The 17,988-nt window shown below is 51.2% G+C and overlaps 1 protein-coding gene across 1 annotated transcript in view; it reads left to right on the top strand.

Annotated features, from left to right (window-relative positions):
* The window catches only part of TFCP2L1 (transcription factor CP2 like 1), a 51,536-nt gene extending 33,874 nt beyond the window's left edge, over positions 1–17,662 (top strand). The window contains exons 7-15 of the mRNA XM_036932161.2: positions 1,578–1,688; positions 4,130–4,221; positions 5,859–5,907; positions 5,995–6,088; positions 7,920–8,010; positions 9,910–10,013; positions 12,489–12,631; positions 16,431–16,482; positions 17,349–17,662. Coding sequence (XP_036788056.1) covers positions 1,578–1,688; positions 4,130–4,221; positions 5,859–5,907; positions 5,995–6,088; positions 7,920–8,010; positions 9,910–10,013; positions 12,489–12,631; positions 16,431–16,482; positions 17,349–17,395 — 783 coding nt within the window. The 3' untranslated portion in view covers positions 17,396–17,662. The remainder of the gene's footprint in view (positions 1–1,577; positions 1,689–4,129; positions 4,222–5,858; positions 5,908–5,994; positions 6,089–7,919; positions 8,011–9,909; positions 10,014–12,488; positions 12,632–16,430; positions 16,483–17,348) is intronic.
* Positions 17,663–17,988: the final 326 nt, after the last annotated feature.

Raw genomic sequence — 17,988 nt, 5'->3', positions numbered from 1 at the left:
TCTGGGCCCATGGAGCAGCCAGGCTTGCTATGACCCCATTGGCCACCTTTGTACACCTTGAGGCAGAGGTTCAGGAGTGTGAACTCTGCCCACCAGACTCCTCGGCTATATGCTAGGTGTTATTGGAGAACTGAGTGGGAAGCTGCCTTGTCTGAGTGACCCAAGGGAGTCTCTATTAGTCTCCTGCAGGAGGTGGGAGACCCTGTCACCAGGAACTGTCTCCTCAAAATGCCTGAAGAGGTATGGCCACCCCATCCACCCATCCCCACTCACAGAAGCAGTTCAGATAGGTGTGCACAAGCACCAGGCAGAGCCCAGCCAAAATGTCCATCATTCTCCCACCCCTGGTCGCTCTGGTTACTGTGAAGCCGCTGGCTCATTGGAGCTGTGCCCTGGGCTGTGTGGAGCTGTCAGGGCCTCTGAAAGGAAAGGTGGGGTCCCTCTCTGACCCACTGGCTCCTTGCAGACCTCCTTGGGCCTGTGTGCGCCATCAGCCACATGCAGGCTTGCCTATGGGCTGGCAGCGAGCCGCCTAGGCCTGTGGTCCTGTGGCTTCTGAGAGGAAGAGCTCCTCGCAGGGACCAGAGCAGGGAGGCCGGTGACTGGGTATCTCCCTCCCACTAAACTAGATCTGTCATTTATGTCCCCTTAAAACCCCCTGCACAGCCACCTCCACCCAGTATGGGCGTCACCTTGGGGGCTAATTCCTAAAATCCCTTCAGCTACAGCCTGAGGAAGGTACATACTAGGGTGGAAATCCCTGAAGGTGCTTCTGCGCTTGAGAATGAACTTTTTTTGCTGACTCCCCACCGTGTATGGTCACTGCTGAAGTTGCCTGCTGGGCCGAGCTCACAGTGACAGCCGAGTCCGGGAGGCCCCGTGAGTGGGCTGCTGGCCCGCCAGGTGATGGCGCACACCCAGGCGCTCTCGCTTGGGTTCTTTACCTGGTGGGCACTTGGTTCCTCTCCAGTCACTCGAGCCTCAGTTCCCTGACCTGTAAATGAGGGCAGTGAGTACCTTGAGGCCTGGACACCCCTAAATTCCCCCAGTTTGGTGGGCACCCAGGATAGGCTGTCAGGGTGTTGTTACTCAGTGTGTGGTGTATAAGCTGTGAGCTGTGGTGAGGAAGCCTGCATGATGTGTCTGGGGGTTCACAGCTTGCAGGAGCAAACTAAACACTGACCAGCAGGCCCCAGTTCTTCTATTTCTTTCCTCTCCATGGCAAACCAAGGAATGCGTAGGGATTTGTGGCTCCTGAGGTTCCCTTTGCATAAGCAGGTGACCATCAGTAAAGATCTTTTCCAGGCATTGCCCCAGGAGTAGAGGAGTGGCAGGACCCAGGAGCCGACTGTGAGTTTCCTTAGGGTGGGGAGGGGTTCCTGGCACAAGAACTGTGTGTTTGACTGTGGCAGGTGTGGGAGAAGCTGCCCTGTCCAGAGAGCCTGCCTGGGCTTCTGGGCCTGGCCAGAGGCAGGGTACACAGGCTTTGGGGGCTGCTGCTCAGCCCTGGGTCTCTCTCTTGACAGCCACCTCTGCCCACTTTGGACTAACTGGGTCTCTGTGTTCTGCACTTACAGCCCAAGGGAGCTGACCGGAAACAGAAGACTGACCGGGAGAAGATGGAGAAAAGAACCGCCCAGGAGAAGGAGAAGTACCAGCCATCCTATGAAACCACCATTCTCACAGAGGTGAGAGGCCTTTGCCTCCCAGGCCTTCTGCCAGGAGAGGGGTGATGACCCTGTCAGTGTGGATTCTTGGGGAATTGCCCATCTTGTGTGAATGTTGCTTTTGAGAGTTCCCATTAAATAATATGCTCCTGAGTCTGGAGCTGTGCTCATCCGATAAGGTGCCGTGTCTGGGAAGCTGTTTCAGAAATAACTTCTAGTTCTCTGCTGCCATTTGCACTTTTCAAAATGAAGTTATTTTTTTCCTTTTAATAGGTAATAGGTCTAAAATTCAAAAGGTATAGGAGAGTATATATACATTGGAAGACATCTGTCCCAGCCTCGAGGTTTCTCTCCCCAGGGCAGCTGGTATCTTGGGGTCCTCATATGTCCAGTCCACTTTTCTCTGCAGATGAAGCCAGTTTGTACATATGTGTCCCATGCCTGCTTTTTACACCAATAGTGTGCATAGACATACTGTTCTGCCATTCACTTTCATGGTCTGGATTCTAGTTTGCCTCCTGCTCTGTAGCCCTCCTTGTGGGGACGATGGCCTGTTGGTGGACACTGGCTGTTCGCAGGGTGCAGAGAAGAAGCCTGTGCGTGTGAGCTCTGCATGAAGTGCTGTAGGCCCTTCTCAGAGTGCATTATTGGGGGTGAGCACTTGCCCTTTGCTGTTTGGGTAGATACTGGAATGCGTTTTCTCTTCATCTTGACACCGGCAGCCACCAGTCTGCTCTAGCCGTCCTTCTGTCCAGGTGCTGCTGAGATGCTTACTGTCTCAGGCTCCTTTTTTGCCTGTCTTGGGTCACTGTTGGTGCTGCCTCTGACTGGGCTCTATTGTTTTTAATGACTATTCCCTGCTGTGTTCTGCAGTCAGGCCTGCTAGCAGGTGTTGGTGTTTGCTCATTGAATAATATGACTTAATCAGCAGGCCCTTTCACAGATGAGGGAGACCCAGCACTGGCCATAGCGGTGTGAAGGCTCTATTAAGGGAGAGGCCCGGGCACAGAGTATCTGAGAGAACAGTGGCCTGGTCCTGGCAGCGAGGGGGGTGTGTGCGTGTGTGCGTGTGTGCGCGTGTGTGTGTGTGTGGTAAGCCATACGCAGAAGAGTATTTGCAACAAGACAACATAGAAGCTAATTTTGTGGTACAGATGAATGTGCGTTGGCATTTTATCTGATTGGGAATAGCAGTGGCCAGAGGGCCCTGGTGCAGGAAGCACCCTGCCTCACCCTTGGCAGCGAGGTGGGGCCAGAACTACAGCATCCGGGTCAGAGCTCAGGCTGGTCAGCTTTCTGGGTTTAGTCCAGGCCTGTGCTGGTGGTGCCCCCACCATCCTCTGCTTACCAACACCTTTCCCTTCCTGGCTGAGCCTCACCCTCTCCACTCCTGACTCTCATCTGACCTCCCAGTGGAGGAGAGGTTGTGGTGTGTTTCAGGCAACATCTGTCCAAACCCTTGTCACGATGAGGGTTTGGTGGAAACTCCCTCCCAGCCTGTGACCTTGTGCCAGTGCCCTTCTATCAGCTCATCGCTTTCCTCTTGGGCTCTGGGGATTTAACACCAACAAATTCCAGCCCAGCTCACAACAGAGTTAAATATTTACCAAGCCTGTGATTTGGTAGGTGACAGTAAATCTTCAGGAATGCTTCAAATCCGGCCCTTTCCAAAGAGGTGTTATCACACAGGAGAAAAGTGATTGCTCTGCCCACTGACTTCTCCCCACAGGCGAATCTTGTATGTCTTTGTTTTCTTTGGGAGACTCCCACATGTGCTTGTTTTTGGCTTCTGCACAAGAAGTTCTTGAGTTCAAGGATCTCACCGTTTGTGTTTCTGTGTCTCCCTCAGCTCCCAGCAGGATGGCTGGAATGTAAAAAAAAATGCACAGGATTGTGTTGAAGAGGGGCTGCTCTTGCAGATTGTGAAAGTGTCTCTCCTGTCCTCCAAGGCCTGTTGGCAGATTATTTGTTTTCAAACAGCACAGGTTTTAATACTGAACTTTATTGAGGATTTTTTGTTTAGAAGTTGTCTGTGGCCCCATGCTCCCTATTTTATGCATTTACATGCGTTTGTGCCTAGAAAACCTTCCTTGGGGTAGCTGACCTGTTTTGTTATCTCTCAATTTGTGGACCCAGGAGTCAGGACTTTGGTTTGACTACTTTGAAACTCAAAGAGACACATGTCACACTTTGCTTGCTCTGGGGAGGACTTCCTGAATGTTAGGTCTGTTCTCTGCCATGTTTGATTTCTTTGGTGTGGCCCGAGTGAACCCCCCCTCCCCTGACTCATGGGCAGTCGTGGGTAAATGTGGGTTGGGGGTTCAAGGACCAGTGGTTTCGTGCACCAGCTCTGACAGGTGCTTACTTGGGAAGGGGAGGGGCTGCGGCGGGCACCTCTGCAGATGCAGTGCCTCTGGAGTACTACTGCTGTCAAGTTCCTGCCACTCTACTCTCTTCCACAGTGTTCTCCATGGCCTGACATGGCCTACCAGGTGAATAGCGCCCCCTCTCCAAGCTACAATGGCTCTCCAAGCAGCTTTGGCCTTGTCGAAGGGTACGTCACACCCCTTCCCCTCTTTGGAGTCCTTGGGATGGTGATGAGTACAGGCTCCTTTCTTGACTTTCCTCCCTGTGTCTTCCCTCCTTTTGCAGCCTGGCATCGATTTAGATTTCAGGGTGCCTAACTGGTATTGCATTCCATTTTTAGTATTTGCTTAGCTGCTTGTGCTTGGACACACTTCTGTAAATGCTGTCTGTGGGGCAGCAGCCCTCCCCCAATAAGGGTAGGGCTGGTCTGCAGGTGCCTTAGGCCAGCCTCCTGAGATGGCCTGCCCGGCACCCCCCAGGGTGGGATGGCCGCAGCAGCTGTGAAGAGCCTGCTCGGTTCTTCTTGTGGCCCTTCTGCTGCAGTAGTGTAGGTCAACTCAGCGTCCTCCCAGCCCCACTTTCAGGCTCGTAGCACAGAAGCAGCCTCACTGCTGGTCTCTGACTCTGCAGACGTGCAGGCCACACTGCCTCCAGGGTGATGGGAGTGCAGGGGCTGGCAGGCAGCTGCCTGACCTGTCGAGGCTGCATGGCACAGGGCCCTTGACAGTGCTGTGTTGGTTCTGCACATCCTATTCATGGGGGCAGGGGAATGCCAAGGCCAGGACTTATGGATGAGCAAAGAAAAGAGTGTGCAGGTTTCTTAAAGCCTGTGTCTGGCAGACACAGAACTGTGCTAATGGGAAAGCGAGAATGACCATGAACTTGGTTTTATGAGGTGAGGAGAGTCCTCCCTGAGTGGGTGGGACCTTAAAAAGGTGTCCTGTTTAGATTCAGGCCGACCTAGTCTTAAATTCCACCTTCCTGGGAATAAGTTCTTAACCTCCCTCAGTCTCAGTTTCCCCGCTTCCAAAAACGTAGGAACCCCATGCAGGGTTGGGGTAATGTGTGTGCAGTGCCCAGCACTTGTGCTCGGTAAAGTATGGCTCTTGTTGCTGGCAACTGTCCAGGGAGCACCCTGCGAGGGTTTCTTGTTGCCATTGTGGTGAACATACATGATATAAAACTCACAGTTTTAAAGTGAGTCAGACATGTAAGTACATTTACATCGTACTGTTGCCACCATCAGTCTGGGGGAGTCATTTTTAAATGTATCTTTTTCTTAAGAAAAGTGTTCAGCTCTGTGCCTTGCCATGCGTGAGCCCCTCAGGAGGCCAGTATGATTTCCTTCAGGGACAGGCCATAAGAATGTTTTTCTGGGGGAACTTACCCACTGCAGAGTGATTCCCCAGGGATCACTCTGCCTTCTCCTGTCCCTGCAGAGGGAAGTGTTGGGTTGGCCCTTGTTGGCTGCCACTGTACAGGCCCACATCAATTGGGGGAGCAGTGCTGGGTCTCCCTGATCCCCTGCCCTTCCCTCAGCTGCAGGTGGCAGGGTGGACAGTCTGGGGGGGATTCTGATGCAAGTAGGGGGTGGGGAGTGGTGGTGGTGGTAAGCGTTGGTGGGGCAGGGTCACCGATCAGAACTGCCAGTCTATACTGCTGGGAGTTAGAGGGACTGAGCAAGCGGCTCACTCAGGAGTTTCTCAAGGCCCCATTTCATTTAAAACAAGTCCCATGCCTGAGGGTAGGTGAATGCAGCAGCGGGGTGAGGAAACGTTCCCACCCGCAGGTCTCCTTATCTTCTTCCCATCTCTTCTTTTGCAGCAACACCTCTCCGACCCATCCGGTGGAGGCCTTGCCCCTGGGTGGCGATGTAAGTGTCTGTGGCTGGGATTTCTGGCTGCGTGCCCCCAGGCAGCCCCTGAGCACTCATCTCAAGGCCCCTTCTCTCTGCCTGCAGCATCTGCTCCCATCAGCCTCCATCCAGGATGCCCAGCAGTGGCTGCACCGCAACAGGTTCTCACAGTTCTGCCGGCTCTTCGCCAGTTTCTCAGGTGAGCTTCTCTAAGTTGAGTTTAAAACTCACAGGATCTTGGAAACACTGAGCAAAGCCAGTTGCCTTCTGGGACTTGCCCTCGGACCCAGAGTCGTATGGGTTGCTCACATTGGTTGGCTTTGGGCCAAGAGGTCCTGCCCCTAGAAGTTTCCAGGCCAGTGCAGCTTTAAGGGAGGACTGTCTGGGTGCCTTTTCAAAGTCCCCTTGCCAATGGGGTGGGCTCTGGTCTTCCTGGAAGGGCTCCTTTAGCCAAGCTGGCTGTTGTGTACTCAGAAAACTGTCTTGCACTTTTCCTACCAAAATGTTGTGTGTCACACTTGTCTCCAGAGCCATGACTTTGGAGATGGTGGTGAAGCCACAGGGAAGACAGGGAAAGCCGGTTCTTCCATCTTTAAAAGGATTCTCAAGCCCTTATTGATGGGCCTGTCAGGTAGAAGCGCTGAGCCTGGGGCTCTGGGTTATAAGGGTAAACTGAGCAGTGACCTTTGCCACCTAGTAGTTAATCCAGAGGAACTGGTGGAGCGGCTCCCAAGGACATCTATGGCAGGAGAAGGAAAAGGGCACGCAGCAGGCTTTTCAGCTCGGCTTTTCTGATGACCTCCTCTGTGTTGGGGTGGAAGGTGTATGAGGAGAGTCAGATGGGGACCAGACCCCTTCTTCAGGGAGCTCACAGCCTTGAGACAGTGCAGCTGTAAGCCACCCACTGCAACACAGTATGACCCTTCTTGGATGGGCAGGCTCAGAGGAGGGGCTCGATCTGACTTGGGTGGCATGGGAGCAGGAAGGACACTGCCATCTTAAGTAGGGTGGTTCGGATAGGCCCCACTGAGAAGGTGTCCTCAAGCAAGGTGAGGGAGTAAGCCAAGTGGGTATTGGAGGGAAAAGCTATCCAAGCAGAGGGATGTGCAAAGGCTGTGCACAAGGTGGGTGCCTGCTTGGCGTGGCCACAGAGCAGAGGCCAATTGGACTGGGGAAGAAGTGAGGTCAGAGAGGCTCAAGGGCGCCATGGTAGAGCAGTGCAGGACTTTGGCTTTGACTCTCTGTGGAAGGAGAGCTATTGTGTCTACAGAATTGTACCTAAAACTGTGTCTTAAATGTGGCAGGGAAAGGGAATGAACATTGTGGCTCTAGGTCTCATGGCTCCTGGCAGGTTTTTAGCAGAAGGCTGATGTCATCCTTATACTCTGGAGAGTCCACTTGGCCCAGGCTCTCGGGGACTAGCCCCAAACTGGGAGCACCCTCAGTGCTCATCAGCAGAGAGCAGATGCATGAATTGTGTAGCCATGCAGTGAATAATATACTGGGCATGAATGATCTATAAGCACATACAACATGAATGAGCCCTTAAACAGAACTCAACTAACAGAACTAAAGAGGGAGGGAGCCAGACAGAAGAAAGTGTATACTATTCAAACCCATTTACATAAATTTCAGCGAACAAGAAGAGCTCACCAGCACATAAGCTGTCAGGACAGTGGTTTCCCCAAGGTGGGGAAGTGTTTGGCCCCAGGGACCTGGGGGTTGGTGAGAATGTTCTTCCTCTTGACCTGGGTGCTGGGTGTATGGGTGCATTCATAATAGCGGCATCCAGTGAGCTGTGGACAAGTGCACATGTCCTCAATGCCCTGTGCTGATAAGAGATATGCACATGCATTGTATGCCAATAAAAAGCAAAGAGGGAGGGACAGGCAGGCACAGGCAGTGAAGACCTGTTAGCTTCTGTAAACACCTATCTGTCCTACTGAGTTTGTTAACACCAGTCTGACACCTGTTGGGCTTGGAGCCTTTCCTCTGTGTCCTACATAAAGGTGGCCCCTTTATCTGCCTAGGTGCTGACTTGCTGAAGATGTCTCGGGATGATTTAGTACAGATTTGTGGCCCTGCAGATGGCATCCGGCTCTTCAATGCCATCAAAGGCAGGTGGGTGTCATTTGCAGCTGGAGCAGGGTGTGGCTAGAAGCCCACATTTCAGTCTTTGGGACACTGGGCTGGCTGGTGGGACAGGGCAGCTCTGGGGGCAAGTGCAGGAGGAGGTGCCATGAGAAGGCCATAGGGCCACAGGAGGGGAGTGAGATGCTGTGATGTGAGATGCAGCCAGCTGCAGCCCACTCTGTTGGAGGCCCCTCCGTCTCTGTTTGATGGGAGCCTTGGCCTCTGGATCTCAGCCCGTTAGCTGCTTCCTCAGGATCTCAGATGCTTGTGTAGTCCTGAGCTTCAAGCTGTCTCTTCCCAGACAGAAGGCATGGCCTGGTGCAGGTCACCCAGCCCCCGCAGCAGTTTTCAGGGCAGATGGGAGAGCTGTGTCTGATGGAACACATTGCCGGTTCTGGTGATGGGAATGCTCTGCCTCTTGATCTGGGTCCTGGGTGCATGGGTGTATTCAGAATAGCAGCATCCAGTGAGCTGTGGACAAGTGCACATGTCATCAATTCCCCATGCTGATAATCAACTCCCTACATACTTTATATGCCAATAAAAAGTGTTCACACTGGGTTCAGTGTCGTAGCCCTGGCCAAGCGTCTGTAGAGCACCTGATCTGAAGCTGATGGGACTGACCAACTGCGGTTTTTGCTATTGTTTAGTTTTTATTTCATAATCAAACTTGCAATCCAGAGGGGGATAAACAAAATATGGAACCCAAAAAACTGTAGTGAGAGCACAAAGACATCAGTTATCCTGGACTATAGAAGGAATGGTCTGACAGTTAAGAAAACACAAGCCAGATTGGTTAGATATGCCTACAGTCAGCAGTGCTGGTCTTGCCGTTCCTTGGCCCAGAGCGCTCCATAGCCAGCACAGTATTCATGCTCTCTTTCACCTTGCCAATGACTATGTGTTATGATCCAGCCACTCAGTCTTGGCAGTGCAGATGAAAAACTGGGAACCATTTGTGTTGGATCTGGCATTTGCCACAGACAAGATGCCAGAACCTGTGTACTTTAGGATGAAATTTTCCTCATCAAATTTCTCCCCATAGGTGGACTGCCACTGGTGCCATTATGGCATGTTAAGTCATCATGCTGGCACATTAGTCCCAGAATGATTTTGTGAAGATAGGAACCTTATAACTAAACGCTTTCTCCCCAGTGCTAGAGCACAAAAGTTTTCTGCTGCCTTTGAAACTGTCTTCAAACAACTCAGAAGATGCAGCCAGGGGCTCGCCATTGAGGGTGATGACGAAGAGGGTGGGGTTGACCCTGGTCTGTGTGGCATGGGTGGCTCTGGGGCTGTGGTGTCTTCAGAGTTTTAAATTCTATTCAACTTCCCAGGGGATAACACTTTTAAAGTGAAAGAGAGAGTCTGAGTTTCAATCTCAGATCTGCCTTTTAAGAACTGTGCCCCTGGGCTAAAGCTCTTAACCTCCATTAGCCTGTTTCCTCCTCTGTAAAATGAGGATGATGGGCCCAGCTCTCTTGTAGGTTGTGTGATGCTGAAATGAGTGAGACGTGTTGAGTTTTGGAAGCAGTGTCTGGCTTAGAGTAAGACAGGGAAGGTGATTGCTCTTATATCACCCTGAAAACACCTTGCACCTTGAGATTCAAATACTGGGCACAGCCCCCTCTTGGCAGGTTGCAGAACCTGGTGGGATTGTCCGTCCCTGTGCCTCAAGCCAGCCCGCGTGAAGCTGTAAAGGTTCCACTTGGGCAGGATTCTGTCCTCTGTATACTCCCAGTAAAAGGCCTTCTGCAGCCCCACAGCCTTCTTTCCTTTTTCCAGGGTCCTTCCCACTGCTCTTGCCACCCTGTTTTCTGGAACATTCTGAAACTTAACATAGCTTGGTCTCCCATACCTGCTGTTTATTTCCTCTTCTCCTGCCAGGAACGTGAGGCCGAAGATGACCATTTATGTGTGTCAGGAGCTAGAGCAGAACCGCGTCCCCCAACAGCAGAAGCGGGATGGTGGCGGGGACAGCAGTCTGTGTGGTGAGTTCTGGAGAGCCCTTCCCCGTGGGTGGCAGAGTGAAATAAATGTGGCAAAAAGAGTCTTCTTGTTGACCACATTTCCTTTGACCTGCCTCATTCTGGCTTCATGCAGGATGAGCTTTTGTTGAACTTAATCCCAGGATTGAAGTGTTTAATGTGGCAATCATCTCCCAGAGTATCTGGCCCACTGGGGAAATAGGCCCGGAGGGGAGATGTGGTCCCCCAGTGCCACTTAGCTACTCATGGTAGGACTGGGAGTTGGGCCTTCTGGCTCCCAGACTAGTGACAAGTGGCACTTGATGACTGTGTTCCCGGGAGCACTTCCTCCTACTGTTCTCCGGCTGCTGAGTTTCTCTTTCTGGCTAGGTTGCTGCATGGAGGCTAAGGAGCACAGCTGAGAGATCTTAGGGCACCTCAGGGACACACAGCTCTTTTGGGTTGTCAGTTTTGAGGCACTTCGGTGAGAGAGGACGCAAGCGTGGAGGAGGTCAGCTGTCCCTAAATCATCAGTGCTAGTCATGCCTTGGGCAGGGTACCAGGGCTTGTGCTCCAGCTTTCACATGTGTGAAATAAGGATAGCGATACCTGCTTTCCAGAGATGTGAAGTTTCAAGATGGTACATAAAAAGCTTATTGGTTCTGAGCATCCTCGAGTGCTGAGAGTCTCATAGCTGCCAGTCTTGACCTGCAGAGTTGGTGCTGTGAGTATCTTCTGCAGAAACAGCTGTCTGCCTCTCTGCAGGTCCCTCCTGATCACTAAGAATGTTCAACAAGTCCCTGTCTCAAGGACCTTCCAAATATTTACTTGGTGCTTCTCATAGTAGGAACTGTTGCTAATGTTGACTGCCCCAAGATGACAGCTTTGTGAGTGGCAGAGCCAGGATCCAAACATTCAGAGCCTCACAGCTGGCTTCTGAGCCCTCAGTACATTGGTGGCTGTCTGGATCTTCCTCTGCTTTTCAGCAGTCAGCATGTGAGCAACAGCCCAGGCCTCATGGTTTCCCACCCACGTGGAAAGGGCAGCCTAGTGCACAGCACCTGTTCAGGGCGGGCACTTCATGCACTGTGAGATTCACCCTGCGGGGGCCCTGCCATGCTGGTGCTGCCCCAGCGGACACCCCGAGGCTCCAGGAGGTGGAAAGATAGTTAGTCCAAGATAGTCTTGCTTTTTGTGAGTGGTAGAGTCAGGATTTGAACTAGGATTGCCCATTCTAGAGCTTATTTCCACAAACTGCCCCCCATGTGTCCTCTGATGAGCAGAGGCTCCAGAGAAATTCAGAGAGTGGCCTGTTGACCCTTCTCCCTGCCACTGCTGGTGGCCACAATGTTCAGGTGGGGCAGGAAAGGCCAGTGACGAAAGCTTACAAAAGGTGGTAGCCTGTAACTCTTTTAGTTCTTTTTTGCCAGCAGCCTGATTTGTTTGAAGAGTAAAATGAGTAAAAGCAGAACTGGCTCTGAAAAATTGGAAGAAAAAAGAAAAGATCAGAATTCTGTTATAAGAAGCAATCTTAGAAAGGAGGCCTGGGATCTTACTTGGTGTTAGTACTGATAGAAACATCATGCAGTGACCACATTCTCTGAGCAGAAGAAGTTTTAACAGTGGGTTAGTCTGTGTGAAATCCTAAGAAGGTGAATGTCACATGGCTGGAACACTGTGGCCACTGCTTCAAAGGGAGCCTGTGTGTGTGTGTGTGTGTGTGTGTGTGTGTGTAAATAATGGGGTCTCTAATCAGATATTTTGGAACCAAGTGTTCCTTGGTTGAGGAAGGAGTTTGGGAACTTCTGGTTTAATCTAGTTGTGTTTTACTTTGGAGGAGCCTGAGGCCCCTAACATTGAGTAATCCCTGCCAGGTCCCCCAAGGAGTTTGCTTGGGCCCTGCTGGTTTGGGCTTTGTGGAAGGAAGCACATCCAGCCTCAGGGTCAGTTGTCTTCGACACTCCTAGTGTCCCAGTGTCCCTCCTCCTCCCTTTGCAGTCATGGTGTTTGTGCTGACTCATTTGTGCTGTGGAGAAGGGCAAGAATGAGACTCTGTCTTATGTCAAGTAGCTGTTACCTTGAAATCTCACTCTGCCATCTAAAGCCATCCAAGAGTCCCTTTGAATTGTGGAAAATGAAAAGGGACACAGGATTTTTTCCTTCTTCCTGCAGTGGGTGCATGTCGGGCTGCACATCAGAATATGTGGAAGCTGGTTGGAAATAATCCTGCCAGCTGTTCTCCCTCCAGCCCCCACCCCTATGTGGGTGTCACTGGGTCTGTTTTATGTAGCCCCCACCAAGAGAGACTGAGACTGAGACACAGCCTGGCTTCTCACCTGTGAGAGGCTGCAGAAGTCCTGTGGTTTCTGGACACGTGCCCATTACAGCCAGGACCTGCAGAATTAATCTGCATGTGAAACACCTTGTGAGTTACTGATTTGGTGGGGGTGGTAGGGTAGGCATTTGTTCTACAGAAGGACCTGTTCCTCCCTTCTGCAGTATACCATGCCATCTTCTTGGAAGAGCTGACCACCTTGGAGTTAATTGAGAAGATCGCCAATCTGTACAGCATTGCCCCCCAGCACATTCACCGCGTCTACCGGCAGGGCCCCACGGGTATCCACGTGGTGGTCAGCAACGAGGTGAGTGCTGTCGCTGACCTGACCCTTTGACTGTAGGGAGGAGCAGCAGGCCGACTCCAGAGCACACCCTGGGGGGCTCGGGATGACTTTGGTCCAAAGATGCAAACAGGTTTCGTCTGCATGCCCCCTGCTCTTGGCCTGTGGTACCTGTCTGGGTGCTGGGAGGGAGAAGAGCAGGCCACAGCTGGGCTCTGAATAGCTCTGGAATGTCCATTCCATTCCCTACGCTCAGCCAGCTGCCTCGCAGGAACCGGGAGCGCAGGCTGAGCCTCTGACCTCATGGTTCCTACAGTTGGGCCCTAGGCAGTCAGGAGAAGGATGGCCAGCAGGCCCCAGGGAGGCCCCCAGAGGTGAAATGCATGCAGGATGGGACAATGGAGAGGGTGTGGCTCTTGAGAGAGAAGAATAGAGGCCTCTGCTGCCTGGTGGAGGTGCCACTGCCTTCCTGGGTCTGTCTGTGGCCCTATGGACCTGTGCAGGGCACAGGCAGCTGTTGGCAGAGGGCCTCAGTGGAACTGCCCTCAAGATTTGTCCCACTCATGGAGCAGGAAGGGGTTACTAACAGGTTTACTGACACACTGAGGTGTTCCTGCACGTCCTTGCCCTGTCCTGGCTCTTCCCCCTCCTGCACAGTGAGGAGTGCCTTTGCTGACGCAGTGCTCCCTGAGTCCTGGCAGGCATTCCAAGTGCCAAGGGGCAGCTCATTTAATCCTGACGTCCTCCCTGTGAGATGGGTGCTGTCACCGTCCCACTTCACAGGCAGGCTGAGTGAGGGGTGGTGCTGGAGTGGACCCCTGATGGTACAGCTGTAGAGCCCAAGACTCAGCCAGCAGACTCTCCAGCCTCTCCTGCCTCTCCTGAAACGATGCCTGGATGACAACAGCGTGTTGCTGATGGTAGAACCCTGAGCCTGCAGCTCAGCCCCAGCAGACTCTGAGCCCGCCGTGGGGACTTGTAAAGCCACTGTGTAGGGGATTCTAGAAGACATGGCACGGGAATGGTAGCTGGGAAGTAGAGAACATGGGGGCTTTGGAATTGGACTGATGTTTGCCCACCCACAGCTTGCTCATGGTAACTGAGTGGCTTAACTTAATATATACTATGATTAGTAGCAGTCCTGTTGACACTTGTTGTTACAATTGTTGAGCTCCTTAAATGGGAGTTATCTGAGGTCTCCCTTTCATGGGAAGTTCATCCTGGAGTTAGGTGAGGTGGTGTTTTCCTTCCATTTTAACTAAAAAGTGTCTTGCCAATGGGTTTCAGCCCTGGGCAAGTTCTCTATGGATTCAATGTGACCAAAGAAATTGACAGCAAAATGTTCTTTGGGGTGAAAGGGTTTATTACCCAGCTTGTTCTCCCAGCGGTAGGTCGAGCACTAGCGTCTCTGCCTTTGTCCAGAGCACTGGGCTGAGCTGTCTATATAGTGCAATAATAGCTTATTGCCTAAAAGGTGTGGAAGCGGTAGCCTAGCAACAGGCCAGTTACGTCATCAGGTGGTTTAAGTTCAATGAGGATCCTGGCCATAGGAACCCCAACTTCCCCACAAAAGGTAATTCACCATTATTAAGAAGTCAGGCAATATAAAGCAGCTCAAGGCAAATGTGAAAGGCCCTTATCTTCCCTGTACTGTTTTCTTAGAGGAGTTTATACCAGGTTTGATGGGATTCTGCTAGGTGATTCTTGGTGCAAGTGTCCGTTGTGTGCCTGAGTGGGTATAGGTGTGGGTGTTAAAAATGCATAACAAAGATCTAACTGTACATTTATCTGCCACTTGCCATTTTTGTCCTAAGTTCAGAATTTTTCCCTTACCATCACATTCAAATCTAAAACAGCTATTTTTTTTACCCCCAACTCACACATAAAGAAAAGGAAGCTCAGGGTTCCTGGCCTGAAAACTGTGCAGTAGCCAGGAAGGTCAAGCCGTCCTGAGTAATGGGCACTTTTGGTGGCACTGAAGGCTTGTCACTTTGCATTTCAGATGAATTTCTTTTGTAAAGACAAAAGCCAAGAGTATGTGGACCCCTTGCAGTTTCATGGACCCCTGAAGGAAGTTCCTTCCCAGCTTGCTCTGTGCCCCCAAGAGTAGGCAGTTAAGCAAGTGAAGCAGAGAACAGAACTCAAATGCCGCCTCGGCTAAAAAGACGATCCCTACTCCCTGAGGTCTCCTTGCCTCTTGACCCCGAATCAATTGGAAACCTTTGGTTCCTAATTGCTTTAAGTGCTGGAGGCAGCCTGGCCAGCCGCGGAGCCAGCCCCTGGGGTGCAAGGGTACTTAATTAAACTAGGAGTTACTGATTAAGCCCACATGGGCTCTGCTTAGTGCTTTGCATGCCCAAGTGGCTGGGCTGCCAAGAGTCTTAGAGGGAGCAGACCAGCAGTATAGAATAAATGTACTTCATGCTTCATTAGGCCTTGCAGGGCGGGCAGGGGTTGACAGGTAAGATGGGTTTGCAGGATTTGGGGCAGTAATCCAGAGCAGGCAATAAAATGTGGGTTGTGTTTCTTAATTTGGGAAGGGGTTTTGCTGTCCTGTTGACTAGTGTGTGTGTGTGGTGTGTATGTGTATAATTTTAATAATCTTTCCATTTATATTGGGAAATACAGCAAAAATATGCAAAGAGCATGTAAAACTTGGACAGTTTAGAGAACAAAGTTCCCAATCCCTGCACTCAGGTTAATCCAAAGTTAAGTTAAAAGCCCTTTTGTGGGCTAACTTCCTATTCCACCCTTCCACTCTGCCTGCTGGTCTGAATTTGGTTGTTAATCATTTCCGTGTTCCTCCTCATTATATTGTTTAATTGTGCAGTTTTAAAACTGCACATCAGTGGAATAATAGTATATTTTTCTGTGACTTTCTTCTCTCATTCCATATTATATTTTTGAGACTGACTCATGTTGAGGTGTGCCACTGGCCATCGCCACTGCTGAACTGCATGGCATGTGTAGGTCAGTCTGTTCATGCTTCTGTTGACTAACATGGGGGCTGTTGCTGGTCTCCACTCTCACAAACAGTGCTGCTCTGACCGTTCTTAGGTGTGCTCTGCGTGTGCACCTACAGGACTTCACGTAGGGCCTCTGCCTGCAGGAGAACTGCGTGCAGCTGTCTTCGTGGGGTCCTGTGGACAGTTTCATAAAGCAGCTGTACAGTCATGCCCCACTGGCACTGGATGCTGCACACCAGTTGCCATTGCTCTATCTCCTGATTGTATATATTTATTTTATCATTGAAACAGCCCTGTTTTACAGATAGGGCATGGAGACAGAAAGCAAAAAGGTTGACTTGTCCAAGGTCATTGGGTAGTTAATCAGGACGAGAACTCCAGAGAGGTGGCTGGTGAGTAATCGCTGCGTTTATAGACGCGGGGAGTGGCAGTCTGGTTTATATTGGGTCCTCACAGGGCTTTCATGTGCAGAGCCTGCTAGCAGGTACTGAGCCTGGCTGTTGTGCATAGTTCTGCCCCTGTAATGTGGCTGTTAAAAAGGCTGAACAACCTGATAACTACGAAGCAGAACTGAAGCAAACAAAAACGTAGTCCCATTTTAAATGTTAAATGTCTTATTTCCCTTCCAGGCTTCTTTCTGTCCTTTCTGTTCATTTTTGTTACTTAAAATTGTAATCATTTTGTACATTTATTTTGTAGTATGTTTTCTCAGTGATTGTTCAAGTACCATTGTCCTGCATTTGTGTAAACACAGTGACTGTCATTTCTGACACCTCCAAGTGGCTGGGCTCCATGTCTCTGGGGCTTTTCCTATGTGAACTCTGTGGAAGGGACACAGTTTCTCTTTTGCCTTTCAGATGGTGCAGAATTTCCAAGATGAATCTTGTTTTATCCTCAGTACCTTGAAAGGTAAAGCCCACCTGCCACTTTCCTGGTTTAACTGAAATATGTTGGCCGTGCCTCCTGGGGTGGGGACCAGTGTGCGAGGTCTGCTGGCACAGCAGCCCCACCAGGAACATCCTCTGGGCAGAAAGAACATGAGTGTCTGTGAAACCCAGGCCTGGAAATGTAAGAACTAGTGAGATGGCCCCACAGTCACTTCCAGAAGGAAAATCCTGGCCAGCTCACATGTTCTCCATGAACTCAGGGCTGAGTAGAAGTAAGATGCATTTGCGTTCTTCGTAAATGAGGTCTGCAGGACGAGTAGGCGTGGAGTCCAGCAGTGGGGTCTGCAGGCCGAGTGCACTGGGGCTTCAGGTGGGGAGAAGGGGCCATCTGAGGAGGGTGTCTGGGAAATTGTTTGCCAGGAGAAAGGAAAGACCAGCTGTGACATCCCCTGGGGCTGGGGCCAGTTGAGTGCATGGAGGGCCAGAATGAATGCCCTCTGACCAGGTCATAGGCCTGATCCATGGTGAGGCCACTCTCCTCTCCACTGTTCTCTGGATCTGCCTTTCAAGGCCTGGGGCCAGAACTCCAAGAGAACCAGTTTGTCCAGAGCCTCCTTGCACATAGGTCCTTTAGTCGTTGGGCCTCGGGGTGTGGTGGAAAGGCCTGTTGCCAAAAAATACTCAACAAGACAGATGCGAAGGCATGCGTTGAAATCTCTGCTTTTGTCAGCATGTGTTGCCCTATGTAGACTTATTTTGTTGGTCTCTGCCAATATTCATGGTGGTAGGGCTTCTGCTGGTACTTTAGTATCATGCCTTCCATGACTCCCAAATGCTACAGCATCTTGCATTTCTTCTTGTAAAATGCCCAGTGTATTTCTTTTACAGCCGAGAGCAATGACGGCTATCACATCATCCTGAAATGCGGCCTCTGAACAGAAGAAGAGCATGTAGCTGCCTCTGGCTACCAGCCCCATGGACCCCCTTGGATGTAGAAATCTCACTGTAAGCTGCAGCTTGCAGCTTCCCTGACAAGCTGTGGCTAGGAGGGACCTTGCCCAGTCCAGGAAGACCACAGACCAACAACCAGCAGAAACCTACGATGCGGTCTCTTCCTCACAGGAAGCTGCTGGGTCTCCTCCCCCTTGTTCCTGGCCTCCGGCTTTTGAACAGCGCCTTATTCTTTTTCCCAGTGCTGCCACTCTAAAGAGGCAAACAGTGGGGGCATCTTCTGTGAATCCCCTTGCTCCCTTAGTTAGGGCTGGTTCACTGGAGAACCTTACTGCCACCAGTATTGGTTCCTTCTGACCCTTTTCCTGCCTCTAGAGCAAGCTCTGCCTCACCCCTGAACCTTCACCTGCTCTGGGAACTGGCTCCAGGGCCAGGGTTGCTGACTGGGGGTAGTTTGCTACCCTTATCTTGTGAGCATCTGTGTTTCTTGTTCTGATGGGAGAGGGTTTATTCTGTGCCTCTGTGTCTCTCACCTTTACTTTGTTTCTAAGGATGTGCTCCCACAAAGCCCCGTAAT

The sequence above is a fragment of the Manis pentadactyla genome, chromosome 8, assembly GCF_030020395.1.
Source record: "Manis pentadactyla isolate mManPen7 chromosome 8, mManPen7.hap1, whole genome shotgun sequence".
NCBI lineage: Eukaryota > Metazoa > Chordata > Mammalia > Pholidota > Manidae > Manis > Manis pentadactyla.
Note: the sequence above shows the minus strand (reverse complement) of the source record. Positions and strands in the feature narration are given on the sequence as shown.